This window comes from Convolutriloba macropyga, chromosome 2 (assembly GCF_964194025.1).
Source record: "Convolutriloba macropyga chromosome 2, txConMacr16.3, whole genome shotgun sequence".
Classification (NCBI taxonomy): Eukaryota; Metazoa; Xenacoelomorpha; order Acoela; family Convolutidae; genus Convolutriloba; species Convolutriloba macropyga.
In genome coordinates, this window is record NC_134469.1 from 70,816,138 (window position 1) to 70,830,604 (window position 14,467).

Consider the following 14,467-nt stretch of genomic DNA (forward strand, 5'->3'; position numbering starts at 1 on the left):
CCCTTTGTCTTTACATTTTTCACTCTTATTCTAATTCTAACTTGGAAGCTATCAATTTGCTTTTTGGTTTTTGAAAAAAATATATATACGCAAAGACCTATTTATGATACAGCAAGTCGGTCATCAACTTACAAGCCGTAAATTGTGACCCGCGCCGTTCTGCCACGACCATTTTCTCAAAAAAGTGCTTTTTCAAAAGCGGGTGTGCATATCTATAGTTTAAAAGCAAGAAATAAAATAGATTACTCTTAACGACGAGATTAAAGAAACAGCAATTCATATATGGAGTTTTCAGTGCTTCACCATGTGGTTTGAAATTAATAAGAAACCAATTAGAAAAAATTGATTCAAACACCTTGTCAATATATTTATAAGGGCATTTTTTTAGCGTATGTCCATTTACGTCGTTATCGGTTCCTGTTGTATCATTATTGGTGCAACCAGGGTCGCTAAAATTTGATGTAAATGCTAAAAACGGCCAAATAATATATGAATTGCTGTGAAGGTCTTAACCGCTGAAAATTTTGTGCACTTCGCAGTGAAAAATATTTTTTCACCGCCTTTCTCCGCACTTCTTTCATTATTTCCCGGTCAAATCGGGAACAAAATAAATTCTTTCTCTTTCTTTCATTCTAATATGTTGAGCAGTATGTATTTTTTAAAAAGACCTCTCCATGGTTATACTCGTTCTGTCCACGCTGTCGATAGTTGCAGCTCTTGCCGCGTCCCCGTCCTCGCCCATCTCGGTCATCATCGTCGTCGTGATGGTGATGGTGGTTGTGGTGATGACGGTCTCCATCCCCTCTACCCCCTTCTTTGTACCCACAACCACGGCCATTATGGCGGTCATCTTTGAAACCTGCAGTGGACAATTGAGTTTGCAATCGTAGTTCAGATATTGTATGATAAAAAACAAATGCAAAGAAGGTTGACTTTAATATAAAATTTGGTGTCAGGACAAAATAACCAATGCCAAAATACCCAACGTTACAAAAATCCAATTAGACAAAACAACCCAAAATATAACCAATATTTAACCCTATTCTTAAAATTACCAAAGCGACTATGTAGCATAATTATATCTAAATCCGATAAATTACAGTGGTGTTTAATTGGGATTTTACATGAAACTATCACAAACGAACATGGGATTATAGATTATCCGCTTAACTATATTATTTGCCTATTTATACCTCGCTTGATTGACTCGACCAAAAGCAAAATGAAATGAGCTGCATTACTTTGCATTCTTACCTAATGTACTTAACATTCTGCTACTTTAATGCTAACTTCTGAATCTTTTTTTAATGCGTCAAAAACAGTGCCAAGTTCAGATTATTTGAAAATTTTTGGGTAAGAATTTTTTACATGTAATTTTTGCACTATTTCTATTATACAACAACGTGATTCTTTTTTCAAGAAAATTGTCTTCCACTAAATCTGACGAAGACTTTGTGGACCATCATCTTATTTTAGCGCCACAAATAGAAAAGCAATAAAATATAAACTTTTTACATTCGGCAAAGACTCAAGAAAAAGAACACCTGGAATTACACTATGTTACCAAAAAAACTACGTACATCCAGAAAAGTTTTAGGAAGAGCCACAAGCATCATTTAATACAACATTATATTCAAATCTGTTCCTCAGCATCGCTCCATTAAGTTTTTGGAGCTTTAAATTTTAGTAGACAATTTCCATTGTTTTCATATAAGTTTGTAACTGTATCAGAGTCAAACTTGGGACACTTTTTATTCTAAATTTTCCCTCAGAACTGTCTGTCGTCACGTTTGTTTGCTTCGAAACAAACTTTCATATAGATTTAGATCGGGAAAATTTGTTCACCTTTCCAGTACGACAATCTTTGATTTATGTGCAGAGTTATCATTTCGTTGAATAATTATGTTTCGAAAACGCAATTTTGGAGTATTTTTTTCAAAATAACCAACTAAACTTAAACTATTAGCTTCCAAAATCTAACAAAAACTTCTACCCACATGATTGTATTCTTCCAAAAACTGAAGAGGTCATGTTTTTGAACTCAGCTTTTTTTAGTTTTTTTCAGGAACTACCGTTTTTGTTTTTCGAAGAATGCTCACAATCCTTTTGCTGGAGTGGTCTTGACCCTGTCACATTTTTTATATCGTTTGCATATATGCTGTATACTAAGACTTGATTGAAAGCTTTTGTTGCTTTTGTCTCTTTCCGTGACCATGAAAATTGGAGATATCGAATTGCAATAGAATGGCAAACATTAAAAGAACACACCAATTTAACCATCTTTCCTGCGTAAGCGGAGTTATTGATGTTGAGATCTTGTTTAAAACTTCAAAATTTCACGCCATTTTTTACGTCTTGGGGCCAATCAAAAGTTTTGAGCAAAAGTAGCGCTCAGTTTACAAACTACATGTGCCAATTTGCTTTTGTATTACACAGCTCCAAAGAAGTTTCACCTGGCCATGCTCTGGAAATAAAGACCTAACAGAAAAACGTAGAAACAAATTTATCTAAATAATTATTAGTTAACGCCCTTTTTTATGAATGATTGTTTCGGCATTTTTCCAGAAATCATTTAACGTTTCTTCAATAAACAAACACCACAATTTTTTTGTTAGTCCATTAGTGCACTCAAATTAAATCAAGAAAGGATTTGTTTTGCTTTGAACTCGTGTGCTACGCTGCCGAGCATCAAATTATATTCGGGGTCGTTAGTGCAGAAGTTTGAATGATTTTATAAATAAACACTTGGAAAAACTATATCAAACCCTTCTCAAAAAGAAAGTTGCAAAGTTACATTCTTTATTAAATTGTGTTTCACGGATCATGATTGGTGTTCCGTAGATTACGATAGGATATGCTATCACGCAGGATATTACGCGTCGTTCACAATTTAATATAAATTTTTTGGTAAAAGCGCTGTCTTCGAATGCCAAAATGAAAAATATTCACAGTCGGGAAGGAAAAAGTTTCTAAAATATTAACTACCATTATTTTAACTAACTGTTAGATGTTAATATTGATTGCAGCCTTGATGCTTCTTAAGAAAAATTACTTGTGATAGGGAAAGTAAAGGTAGTGGCGTGTGATTTTTTGTCAGTGATGAACTCTCAGTAAAGTTATACAGAAGACAACTAAAAGCACCAACAAATCCTCCTTGTAGAAATAGAAACAGGCAAAAGCACGTGCTTAGAATCTGTTTTATAGAAAGCGCCAAACTACTCAATCGACAATTTTACAGATGATCTGATTGAACATTTCGAGAATACAAAAAGCGATTGCGATACACGTATTCTGTGCGGTGATTTCAACACAGATATTGAAAAATTGAATAAAAATAGTACAAAACTAATAGATTTTCTCATGTTATTTGATTATGATTTTGAAAACAAGTATGATTGTACACGAGAAACTGTAAATAATCAAAGTGCCATTGACGTTTTTTTGCTAATCACAATTGCAAATTCTATGTAGATAAAACCAAAATTTCAGATCATTATTCGATCTTTATAGTAATAGACATTGCAACAAATAATAATGTACCCCCTGTCCAAAGTTGATCAAACAACTATATAAGCTAAGGAAAAACTGAGGAAAAAAAGTTTCATCAGAACTTTAGAGTTAAATGATGTGTTTACTGTCATTCAGGACTTGATCGTAGAGGCCAAGGAAAACTATATACACAAAAAGACTATTTTCACTAGAAGTGTTCATAAAAAAAGCTGGGTTAGCAAAAAATGTCGCAGAAAAAACACATTTAATGGACTAAATATCTTTAAAGCAAGCTTGAGAAAGACACAGTGAAGTACAGAGTAGTAACTAACCCTCTGATGGCACTCTGCAGGTTAACTAAAACTGAGCACTATGAAAAGAAAATTTCGTATAAACATAGTTCCCGGACTTCACTCCATTTAGCTAAAGACATTAAAAACGACCAGATGGAAAACAGAAGTAGTTTGTTATCTTGTGATCAACTCAATGATTTTTTTTGTGAACATTGGTGATCAACTAGCAAATAAAAAGTCTTGTCAAGACAATCTAAGACACGTGAAAACTGTCACAAGTACCTTATTCCTCCAAAAAACAAATAACTTTGAAGTATGCAAGATAATTAATAGCCTACCGAACGGTTTAAGCGTTTTAAACAGTCTATTACTAAAAATCGTAAATCCAGTGGTGTGTGATTTGCTTTCTGATCAGTTCAAATAATTGTTTTGATCAATATGAATTTTCCGAAATTTTGAACTTAGCAAAAGTTTTGCGGTTTCACAAGAGCGGTGATCGAAACGACGCTGGTAGTTTTCGACCAATCTCTTTACTACCAATTACCAGTAAAGGTTTTGAAAAAATTTGTTCCAGTGAATTGAAGATTTTCTCAATGTCAACAAGGTTTTATCGCCCAACCAATTTTGGTTTAGAAGCAAACGTAGTACCATTGATGAGGCAGCAGAGGTTGTTGAGTTTTTAAGGACAAATAAGAATAGTAGAACACCATATAGCTGCACCTTCATTGATTTAAATAAAGCTTTTGGCACGGTGGACCATAATATTCTGCTTAAGAAATGTTATGCATACGGACTCAGAGAAAAAATTTTTAGTATTTTACAATCTTTCCTTGCTAATCGATCGCAATATGTAAAAACTGAGATGTCATCTAAAAAAGCAATAAGCATTGATGTGCCTCAGGGTTCAGTCCTGGGTCCCTTACTATTTCTGCTATACTTAAATGATCTACCTGCAGTATGCCCGCATTCAAAAGTGCATATGTTTGCAGATGATACAAATGTTTATGGAACCGCTCATGATCTAAACACTCTCAACAAAGACTTGACAAATTTAGAGAAAACGAATATTGTTGTTTTCAACAAAAATGAGAAACCAAACTCAAAGAAGTTAACTATAGGTCCAAAAACAATTGAGAGCAAAGACACAGCTAAATTTTTAGGAATAAGGATTGACAAAAACTTAATTTCAGGAAGCATATTATAATGGTCAAACACAAACTTCAACAAATCACATCAAGTTTATTTCAATTGAAACGCTTTTTCAGGCAGAGAACTATGGTAAGACTTTAATAAGCTTATTTTCAACCAGTAATTCATTATGGGGCTCTCATTATGGGGCTTTCTGATCAGTTCAAATAATTGTTTTGATCAATATGAATTTTCCGAAATTTTGAAGTAAGCAAAAGTTTTGCGGTTTCACAAGAGCGGTGATCGAAACGACGCTGGTAGTTTTCGACCAATCTCTTTACTACCAATTACTAGTAAAGGTTTTGAAAAAATTTGTTCCAGTGAATTGAAGATTTTCTCAATGTCAACAAGGTTTTATCGCCCAACCAATTTTGGTTTAGAATCAAACGTAGTACCATTGATGAGGCAGCAGAGGTTGTTGAGTTTTTAAGGACAAATAAGAATAGTAGAACACCATATAGCTGCACCTTCATTGATTTAAATAAAGCTTTTGGCACGGTGGACCATAATATTCTGCTTAAGAAATGTTATGCATACGGACTCAGAGAAAAAATTTTTAGTATTTTACAATCTTTCCTTGCTAATCGATCGCAATATGTAAAAATTGAGATGTCATCTAAAAAAGCAATAAGCATTGATGTGCCTCAGGGTTCAGTCCTGGGTCCCTTACTATTTCTGCTATACTTAAATGATCTACCTGCAGTATGCCCGCATTCAAAAGTGCATATGTTTGCAGATGATACAAATGTTTATGGAACCGCTCATGATCTAAACACTCTCAACAAAGACTTGACAAATGTAAAGAAAACGAATATTGTTGTTTTCAACAAAAATGAGAAACCAAACTCAAAGAAGTTAACTATAGGTCCAAAAACAATTGAGAGCAAAGACACAGCTAAATTTTTAGGAATAAGGATTGACAAAAACTTAATTTCAGGAAGCATATTATAATTGTCAAACACAAACTTCAACAAATCACATCAAGTTTATTTCAATTGAAACGCTTTTTCAGCAGAGAATTATGGTAAGACTTTAATAAGCTTATGTTCAACCAGTAATTCATTATGGGGCTCTTATTTATGGGTGCGCTCGTAAATCAGATGTTAAGGACCTAGAGTGGTCCCAAAATAAAATCTTGAGAATTATATTCCCTTCAAAAAATCTGAATGTTTGAGAGATTTGAAAAATGGAGATAAAATTTATTCGATTTTTGAAATACATTTTTATGAGCTGTTCAAAATAATAACCAGATGTGTTCGACAGGATCACATTAACGAAGTTTTCAAAAATATGATGACCGAAGATGAAATTGTCAAAAGTAGGGGTGGGGTGTTCACGGACGACAAAAACCTTGGAAAACAAGAGAAAGAGTTACTACTGAGAATAATAAGCTAATAGTAACAAGGGTGAGAAAATTATATAACAAAATTCTTCAAATGGATGAAAATCTAATCAAATCAATAATGTCTGCTGAAAACAATCACATAGAAAAGCTAGTTCATGATTTTGAGGATAACTTTGTTCTAGGTGGCAGCGAGCTGGTAAATGTTTTTTGGTAGTTGGTGTTTTTCTTATGATCTTTTTCAAATATACTTTTCTTTATTATAAACACTGATTAACTTGAGGTTCTTGGGAAAAAGCAGTTTTCATGGCGAGGTTGTTGATGATAGAACAAAAACTGATAAAGCTCAAATTTGTCCTGAGGAGACATCACTCTGACAGGTCCATTGACCTATTTGATGTTCTACCCAAATACATATAACTTCTTGATTGTAAATTAATTGTGTAATCATTAAGTGACTTACTAGATATGTATTTGGATAAATTTATTATTATTATTATTAAGAAAAATTAAAATTATAAGTTGGGCTAACGGTGCCACATTCCAGCTCTCTTGCCAGCCTGGTAAGCCAACACCAACAGCAGGACCAGTGCCACCATTGTCACAATGCAGAAACCATTCTTCTTCTTCCTCCTTCGTTTAATTCCATCATCACCCCCATCTTCAACTGCCTCCCCCTCACACGCACTCTTGTCACAGTTCTTCTTCTTCTCTATTTCGCCCTCCTGCTGGGTGTCCGTACTCCAGTACCCATACAACTCAGGGTCCACCTCCAGTCTAGCCTTCTCCCCAGCTGGGTACGGGGGTGGGAAGAAGTCGCCATTCTGATAAAAAGGCCGGATGTTATTATAACAATAACTTTTTCTATTGTTAACACTGAAGTTAGGCGTGGATGTGACTACTGGTGAAAAACTATCCGCCTATTTTAAAATTCTAAAACGTGTTTCATAGCGGAAAAGATATATATATATATATGAGACATCTTACAATCGATGAAAAAAAAAATAAAGAAAACTCATAATAACCCAAGATTCTGAACCCCCCACTCTGAAATTTCCAGGCTATAAACAACGGGAACGAAAGCAGTGAACACGATTAGGCCACGTTAACTTATTTGGAGTTTAGTTTATTACAATTACATCAACAGAGGCCCTCAAGTATTGTTTTGAGTCCGTTTTAATAATCAACAATATCTGACATCCTTGCCCCCTTTAAAAGGCATTTAACTTGACATAAGAATACCATTTTCCTGATTCAACTGGAATCGAAACTCAATTAAAACAAGGAGGCGCAGTAATGTGTCTTCGAACATAAACTTCCAACCCCGCCCATCCACATTTTTGACGTAACTCTCCAGATGAGTGAGAAAAAGTCAAAAGTTCACTTTGAAAACACTGCATTAGATGGCTGATGAAACGTTCCATCAAAGAGAATACAGGATAAGACAAATTTAAATATCAAATAACAACAAACATCAATTACACTCAAAACTCGATGTCTATTTTTGAAAGAAAACACAATAACAAAATCAAGATAGCATCAGATAAAATCTAAATAAAACAAAATAAGGTGCGCTGCTCTGAAATAGTAATCGAATATACCCTTTATGAAACTCCGTAACAATTGGAAAACATCAGAACGGCAAAGTTCAAAAATTTGTTTCCATTTCAGAAGACCATTATTTTATAAGTGGTTAGAACCATTAGGTCTTACCTGAAAACATTAAGACTGTTCATTTATTCCTCTTGAGGTAAAATTGAGGGAGCAGCTGAGATCTGACCAATTATATTTCTTGAGGAAGCAATTGAGACCTATCAGTCAACCCTTTTTAAAAAAAATTAAATAAACGGTGCTGAAAAACGGTGTTTAAGACGATAAAGTCAGCATTTCACTAAAAACATTAAATAGGTTCATTTGTCCACTTTTTTAACGCCAAAGAGAATTCTCTGCCACTCTGGAATAGTGGCAAGTAAACAAACAAAGACCTCAAAAAAGACACATATTCATAAATGGCATTTTCTTTAAATTAAAAATGGGTAGTAATAAAGCCAAAAAACTGAAAACCAACAACTAGTTGAAACCTAAATACTCATGAAATTGAGATTTCAGCTACCTAAAAAGAGGAAACCAATTGTTTTTAAGGAAAAAAATTTTTTTTCATTGGCCGCAGTAAGATAAAAAAAATAGACAAAGTTAAAAAATCAAAGATTTTTTAAAACAAATAGTTTTGAAGTAATAAAAACCCAAAAAACCTATAGCTAAATACAAAAAAGATCATCTTGCATCTGTTAAGGAAGCCAACTGGCCTTTTGTATAAGTGAGATTAGGTCACAAGGCTACAAAAAATACCAAGTACATTCGTAACTCAAAATATCACAAACAATTTTACGAAATTAAAAAAGCACTTTATTAATGAAAAATTTATGGTATGGTTGAGCAACACAATGGTAAGACCTATCAATGATGATACAATTTTATTTGATGACAAAACAATGAAGAATAGGGTCAGGTTCAAAAATCCAATTATTTTTTTAAAAGAATTTTTACGTTAGATATGAACTCGAATCTTTTAATTGTTTCATTTATATATCTAAAGGACAGCGTTGCAATCTTTCTTTATCCAGATTGTGTGAAAAAGCACAAAAAAGACGACAAGTACTGGTAAAATACAAAATTTACTATTAAATTTCGAGAGAACAAGTCGCAGCCGTCAAAACCAGACAAAATTCTTCAAAAAATTTAGATATGTTCATTTGCATATTCACAGACATTAAAAACATTAAAAAACACTTTATTAATGAAAAAATTATGGTAAGGTTGAGCAACACAATGATAAGACCTATCAATGATGATACGTTTTTATTTGATGACAAAACAATGAAGAATAGGGTCAAGTTCAAAAATCCAATTATTTTCTTAAAAGAATTTTACGTTAGATATGAACTCGAATCTTTTAATTGTTTCATTTATACATCTAAAGGACAGCGTTGGAATCTTTCTTTAGCCAGATTGTGTGAACAAGCACAAAAAAGACGACAAGAACTGGTAAAATACAAAATATTCGCAGCCGTCAAAACCAGACAAAATTCTTCAAAAAATTTAGATATGTTCATTTGCATATTCTTTAAAAGCCATTTGAACCTGTCATTAATGTGATAGTTTGTTAAGTAAATGAAAAGAAACCTCAAAAAAAGGAGAACAATTAAAAGTTTATTTTTGAATAAAAACGTAGTACCAAAACCAAGAAAATGTACCAAAACCAAGAAAATGAAAATAAAACTAAAATAGAGCTCTATTTTTTACATGAAAACGAAATGCAGACTCAAAAATTCGCTGATATTCTCTTTAGAGATATTCTCAAAAATTCGCTGATATTCCCAAAAAAATTGGCTTTATTTTACTTGTAACTATTATTGAAGCCAATATGGAAAGGAAGCGCACTTATATTGCATCGTTTTTTGCAAAGAACCTACCTACCGTGCACCAGTTTTTCAGGGCAAAAGTAGGCAAACAAGAGTATAAATAATTATATTATTTTCATTATATATATATTTATATATATATATATATATATATATATATATATATATGTGTGTGTGTGTGTGTGTGTGTGTGTATATGTATATATTTACATATATATATATATATATATATATATATATATATATATATAGATAGATAGATAGATAGATAGATAGATAGATAGATAGATAGATAGATAGATAGATAGATAGATAGATAGATAGATAGATAGATAGATAGATAGATAGATAGATAGATAGATAGATAGATAGATAGATAGATAGATAGATAGATAGATAGATAGATAGATAGATAGATAGATAGATAGATAGATAGATAGATAGATAGATAGATAGATAGATAGATAGATAGATAGATAGATAGATAGATAGATAGATAGATAGATAGATAGATAGATAGATAGATAGATAGATAGATAGATAGATAGATAGATAGATAGATAGATAGATAGATAGATAGATAGATAGATAGATAGATAGATAGATAGATAGATAGATAGATAGATAGATAGATAGATAGATAGATAGATAGATAGATAGATAGATAGATAGATAGATAGATAGATAGATAGATAGATAGATATATAATGTATATATATCTAGATAGATAGATAGATAGATAGATAGATAGATAGATAGATAGATAGATAGATAGATAGATAGATAGATATATAATGTATATAATCGTGTTTCGTGTTTCCTACCTGCTGGCATTCCATTTGTGCTTTGTCTGGCAACGGTGGAGCATTTGCATCCGTTTCCGCTTCTTTATTATCACCCATTCTGTTACAAATTCAAGTTTATGAGACCTAAAAATGCGGCACTATTTGAGAGAAATTGCAGCCTTTATTTAGTAGCTTATTTACGCTTTGTTTTGTAGTTTCAAATTTGAAACGGTAAGAAACGTTAAATGGTAAACGTATAAAAACGAGTGAAATATAGAGGAAATATCGTTGCTACCGAACTACATAAAAACGCATAATGTGCTCCTCAGTGCCTCTTAGCAACTGTAATTTCACACAGCGCCCCAAGCAACTAAAATATTTCATATTTGCATCCTGTTTCATTTTTTTCTATTTTTCCTTTATAAAGCTTTTCGTATTGAAAAAACAATCTTAATTGTGGCTCTGTTTAAGAGGTTGAAGTCTAACGTTTTTCATATTACTGCCACGGTTGATAGAAGGAACAGCAATTTGAATGGTTATTTTCTATAAAAAACAGTTGTAATCCAATGGAATGAAGAAGAAATGTAGTAGTTATCAAGGAAAACGGAAACATTGAAGTTAAATTTTAGTGCTGTGGAAGATGAAACACCAAAATTATGCAAAAAAAATGGGAAAAGTTGCCCTCTATTTCGCAGACAATCTGACAACAAAAAGTTCCCGTTACATTTCTGGGGAGTTAACAGCACTATCATGCATTTTAATTACCTGAAAAGGAAAACATTTATTTAGTTGACAACAAATTTGGTGTAGCTAAAACTAAAAAAAACCACAAGATTAATGGTTTAATGGTCAAATTAATTGAGAACTTGTTGCTTCAAATTCCCATATACTTGGCTGTTGTTTGGAGCAAATACTATTTCTAATCAACTCTTGCTGCGACCTGTCGTCGTTCTGCTTTTTGAGCCAGTCCCAGGTGAACAATATAAAGCGACGTTCTTGATAATTGTTGTTGAACCAGGTTTGCAGCAGTTATTGTAAACGTGTGTGCGACCAGCAAAATTGTGGAGTCAATGGGAACTACGAGGTAGACAAATCCATGAGCGGGTGCATTACCTCAAGAAGAGAAGCATAAATTAACGGCTGTTCAAGATAACGAGGAAAAAAATTCTGGAGATGCTTAACTTCAACGCAAGAGGCTTCTCAAGATTTCATTCATACAGAACTTACAAATTGCTAAATTTCGGTTCAATTTATATTTGACGGAGCATTGGCGGCCAACGTAGAAATTTTATTTCTGGGTGAAAGAAGCTCAATGTTTTATGTTAATTCGGAACGAAAGGTGACCAAATACTCAATTATCACCTACTCCACCGATGGATAGTGAAGAAATACGCTATTTGTTGTGCAAATGTATTCATTTGAAATATTATTTTTATGGAGTTTTTGCAGCGGACAATTTCCCAAAGCTAACAAGAGAAGGATTTATTATAGTTAATGATTCACCAGCGCAATATGAAGGAAGTCATAGGATTGTTATTTTGTTTCACGAAAACAAAGTTTATTTGGCGGATCCGCTTGGAATCCCAGTACAAAACTACCAATTTTTGTATTGCCGGCTGGTAAAAATTTACAATGAAGTAACTCAAATACTCAAATACTCTGCTTTTATATTGCTCACGTGATAATTGGTTATGGATATCCTCTGATGTTGAATATGAACGATAATGATTTTCTACGCTTTGGTAACCAATTGCTCTTACATTTTTTACTTAACTTTTTTTTGCTCAATTCTTTCTTCAAAGACAATAGAACAAGATAATTGTTAATTAAAAGATTTCGATTCCATGCTAAAATTTAGCAAAATCAAACTATTATCAACATGCAAACAACCAGAGCCACTATTTAATATATCAAGTTTTTTTGAAAGCTCACCGTACATACCACCATTATAAATACTATAAAATCTTCCAATCGTACAAGTAGGCAAAAAGTCAGTTTGCGTTTGAACATCCTGTGCCATTATCATGTTGACCTTGGGAATTTGTTCTTAGAATTTGAAACAGTTAGATTGTGCTGGTCGTCAACGAGGAAGTGGTATCGGGGATTTAGCAGCATGTATTGGCAGAGCCATATTGCCCCGTTGCAAGGAACTTTCTTTGGCCTGTAGCCAAAAAAGTTGGACGTGAATTAATTGTTCAAGCAGTTCCTGAGCTTGTAGATGAAGTTACAAGAAAAAGTCTCCAAAACAAGCAATAAAATCTACTGCGGAAAAAACTATAAAAAAAAACAAGTGGGCGGATCAAAAGCAGGAAGAATGCGTAAGTTGAAAACCAACGGTGAAAAGCCAAAACAAGGCATTCGTAAGAAGAAGCCTTTGACGAAAAGTCGGTCATATTTCTTTTCTAAAGTTCAAAATGATCACTAATTTAGTGCCCGCAGAGGCAACACACACCAAACTTGATTTGTTTGAAAAACAGCCTCTGCTTACTACTTTTGACAATGCTTTTACTCAAAAAGTTGGAACATCACATTCCACCGGGCGGTACAATGATCGAGTTTGAAATTTGGGTGATAGGAACAACTTCATAGATTTACAAAAATTTTCTCCTCGAAATTAAATGCAAAATCTCCCGGAACAATGACGGCGATTTACGGACTGGAACTGATGCAACAAATACAGATGCGCCATACTTTAGCAACAACGCATTACATTCTTTATTTTCAGATTGCACTGTATATGCTAACGGTGTCAAAATCTCCAACACAATCGGAAACTATGCGCACAAAACATTCTTTGAAACGGAATTCTTTTCACGGAAAACTGCAAAAAACACATGGCTAGTTTGCCAGGGATATTATTACGAGGATGAGCCAGCTACAATTGATGGCACCGATGGTCGCGCGGACGACGTAGCGGCCAGAAAAGCTCTTGTTACTAATTCCCAGGATTTTGCTAAAATCTACAAATGATTTTGCTAATTCCCAGGATCTACAAATGATTTTGCGGTAATTTCAGGGTCAAACAAACATTACAAAGATAAAATAATTGAAGCTAATCTCTCTGTTACAAAAATGACAATAGCGGATCATGTGTTGACGGCAATTGAGAAACGTCTACTAAAGACACCTGCTGTTTATCGCTATACAGAAGTATTGCCACGAACTTTTTTAGCTACAACTGGAATAAGAAGTTGGAGCCATGAGGATATTTTCTCAAAAAAACCTGTACGACGTATGATAGTTGCAATGGCAACGAATCAAGCATACATCGGAACTAATTGCACTAATCATTTTCACTACCAGAAGTTCAATTTGAGCTAAATTATTGTTTATAGAGATGGTCAACCTATTGTAGGAACTCCGGTCTCAACAACTTTTAACCACCGCATTTGCTTGAATACTCTGGAATCCCTGGATTTTCTTGACAAATGTGGGCATGGCATAACTCTGGACAATTATCCCAATCGTTTTATTCTGGCTTTTGATTTATTCAACGCAAGAGGCTACTCATGATTTCATTCATCCAGAACTAACAAATTGCTCAATTTCGGTTCAATTTACATTTGACGGAGCATTGGCGGCAAACGTAATAATTTTACTTCTGGGTGAAAGAAGCTCAACGTTTTATGTTAATTCGGAACAAAAGGTGACAAAAAACTCAATTATCACCTGATCCACCAATGGATAGTGATGAAATACGCTATTTGTTTTTTTTGCAGCGGACAATTTCCCAAAGCTAACAAGAGAAGGATTTTTTGTAGTTAATGCTTCACAAGCGCAATATAAAGAAAGTCATTGGATTGTTATTTTGCTTCACGAAAACAAAGTTTTTTTGGCAGATCCGTTGGAATCCCAATACAAAACTACCAATAATTGTATTGCCGACTGGTAAAAATTTAAAATGAAGTAACTCAAATACTCAAACTTAAGCCAATTCATGATCAAAAC

General features: G+C 33.5%; 1 protein-coding gene across 1 annotated transcript in view; it reads right to left on the reverse strand.

Moving 5' to 3' along the window:
- The window catches only part of LOC142335433 (uncharacterized), a 58,883-nt gene extending 48,089 nt beyond the window's left edge, over positions 1-10,794 (reverse strand). Inside the window, exons 1-3 of the mRNA XM_075383915.1 lie at positions 10,559-10,794; positions 6,845-7,136; positions 669-859 (exon numbers count right to left, since the gene is read on the reverse strand). Of these exons, the coding sequence (XP_075240030.1) occupies positions 669-859; positions 6,845-7,136; positions 10,559-10,636 (561 nt within the window). The 5' untranslated portion in view covers positions 10,637-10,794. The remainder of the gene's footprint in view (positions 1-668; positions 860-6,844; positions 7,137-10,558) is intronic.
- Between the last annotated feature and the right edge of the window lie 3,673 nt (positions 10,795-14,467).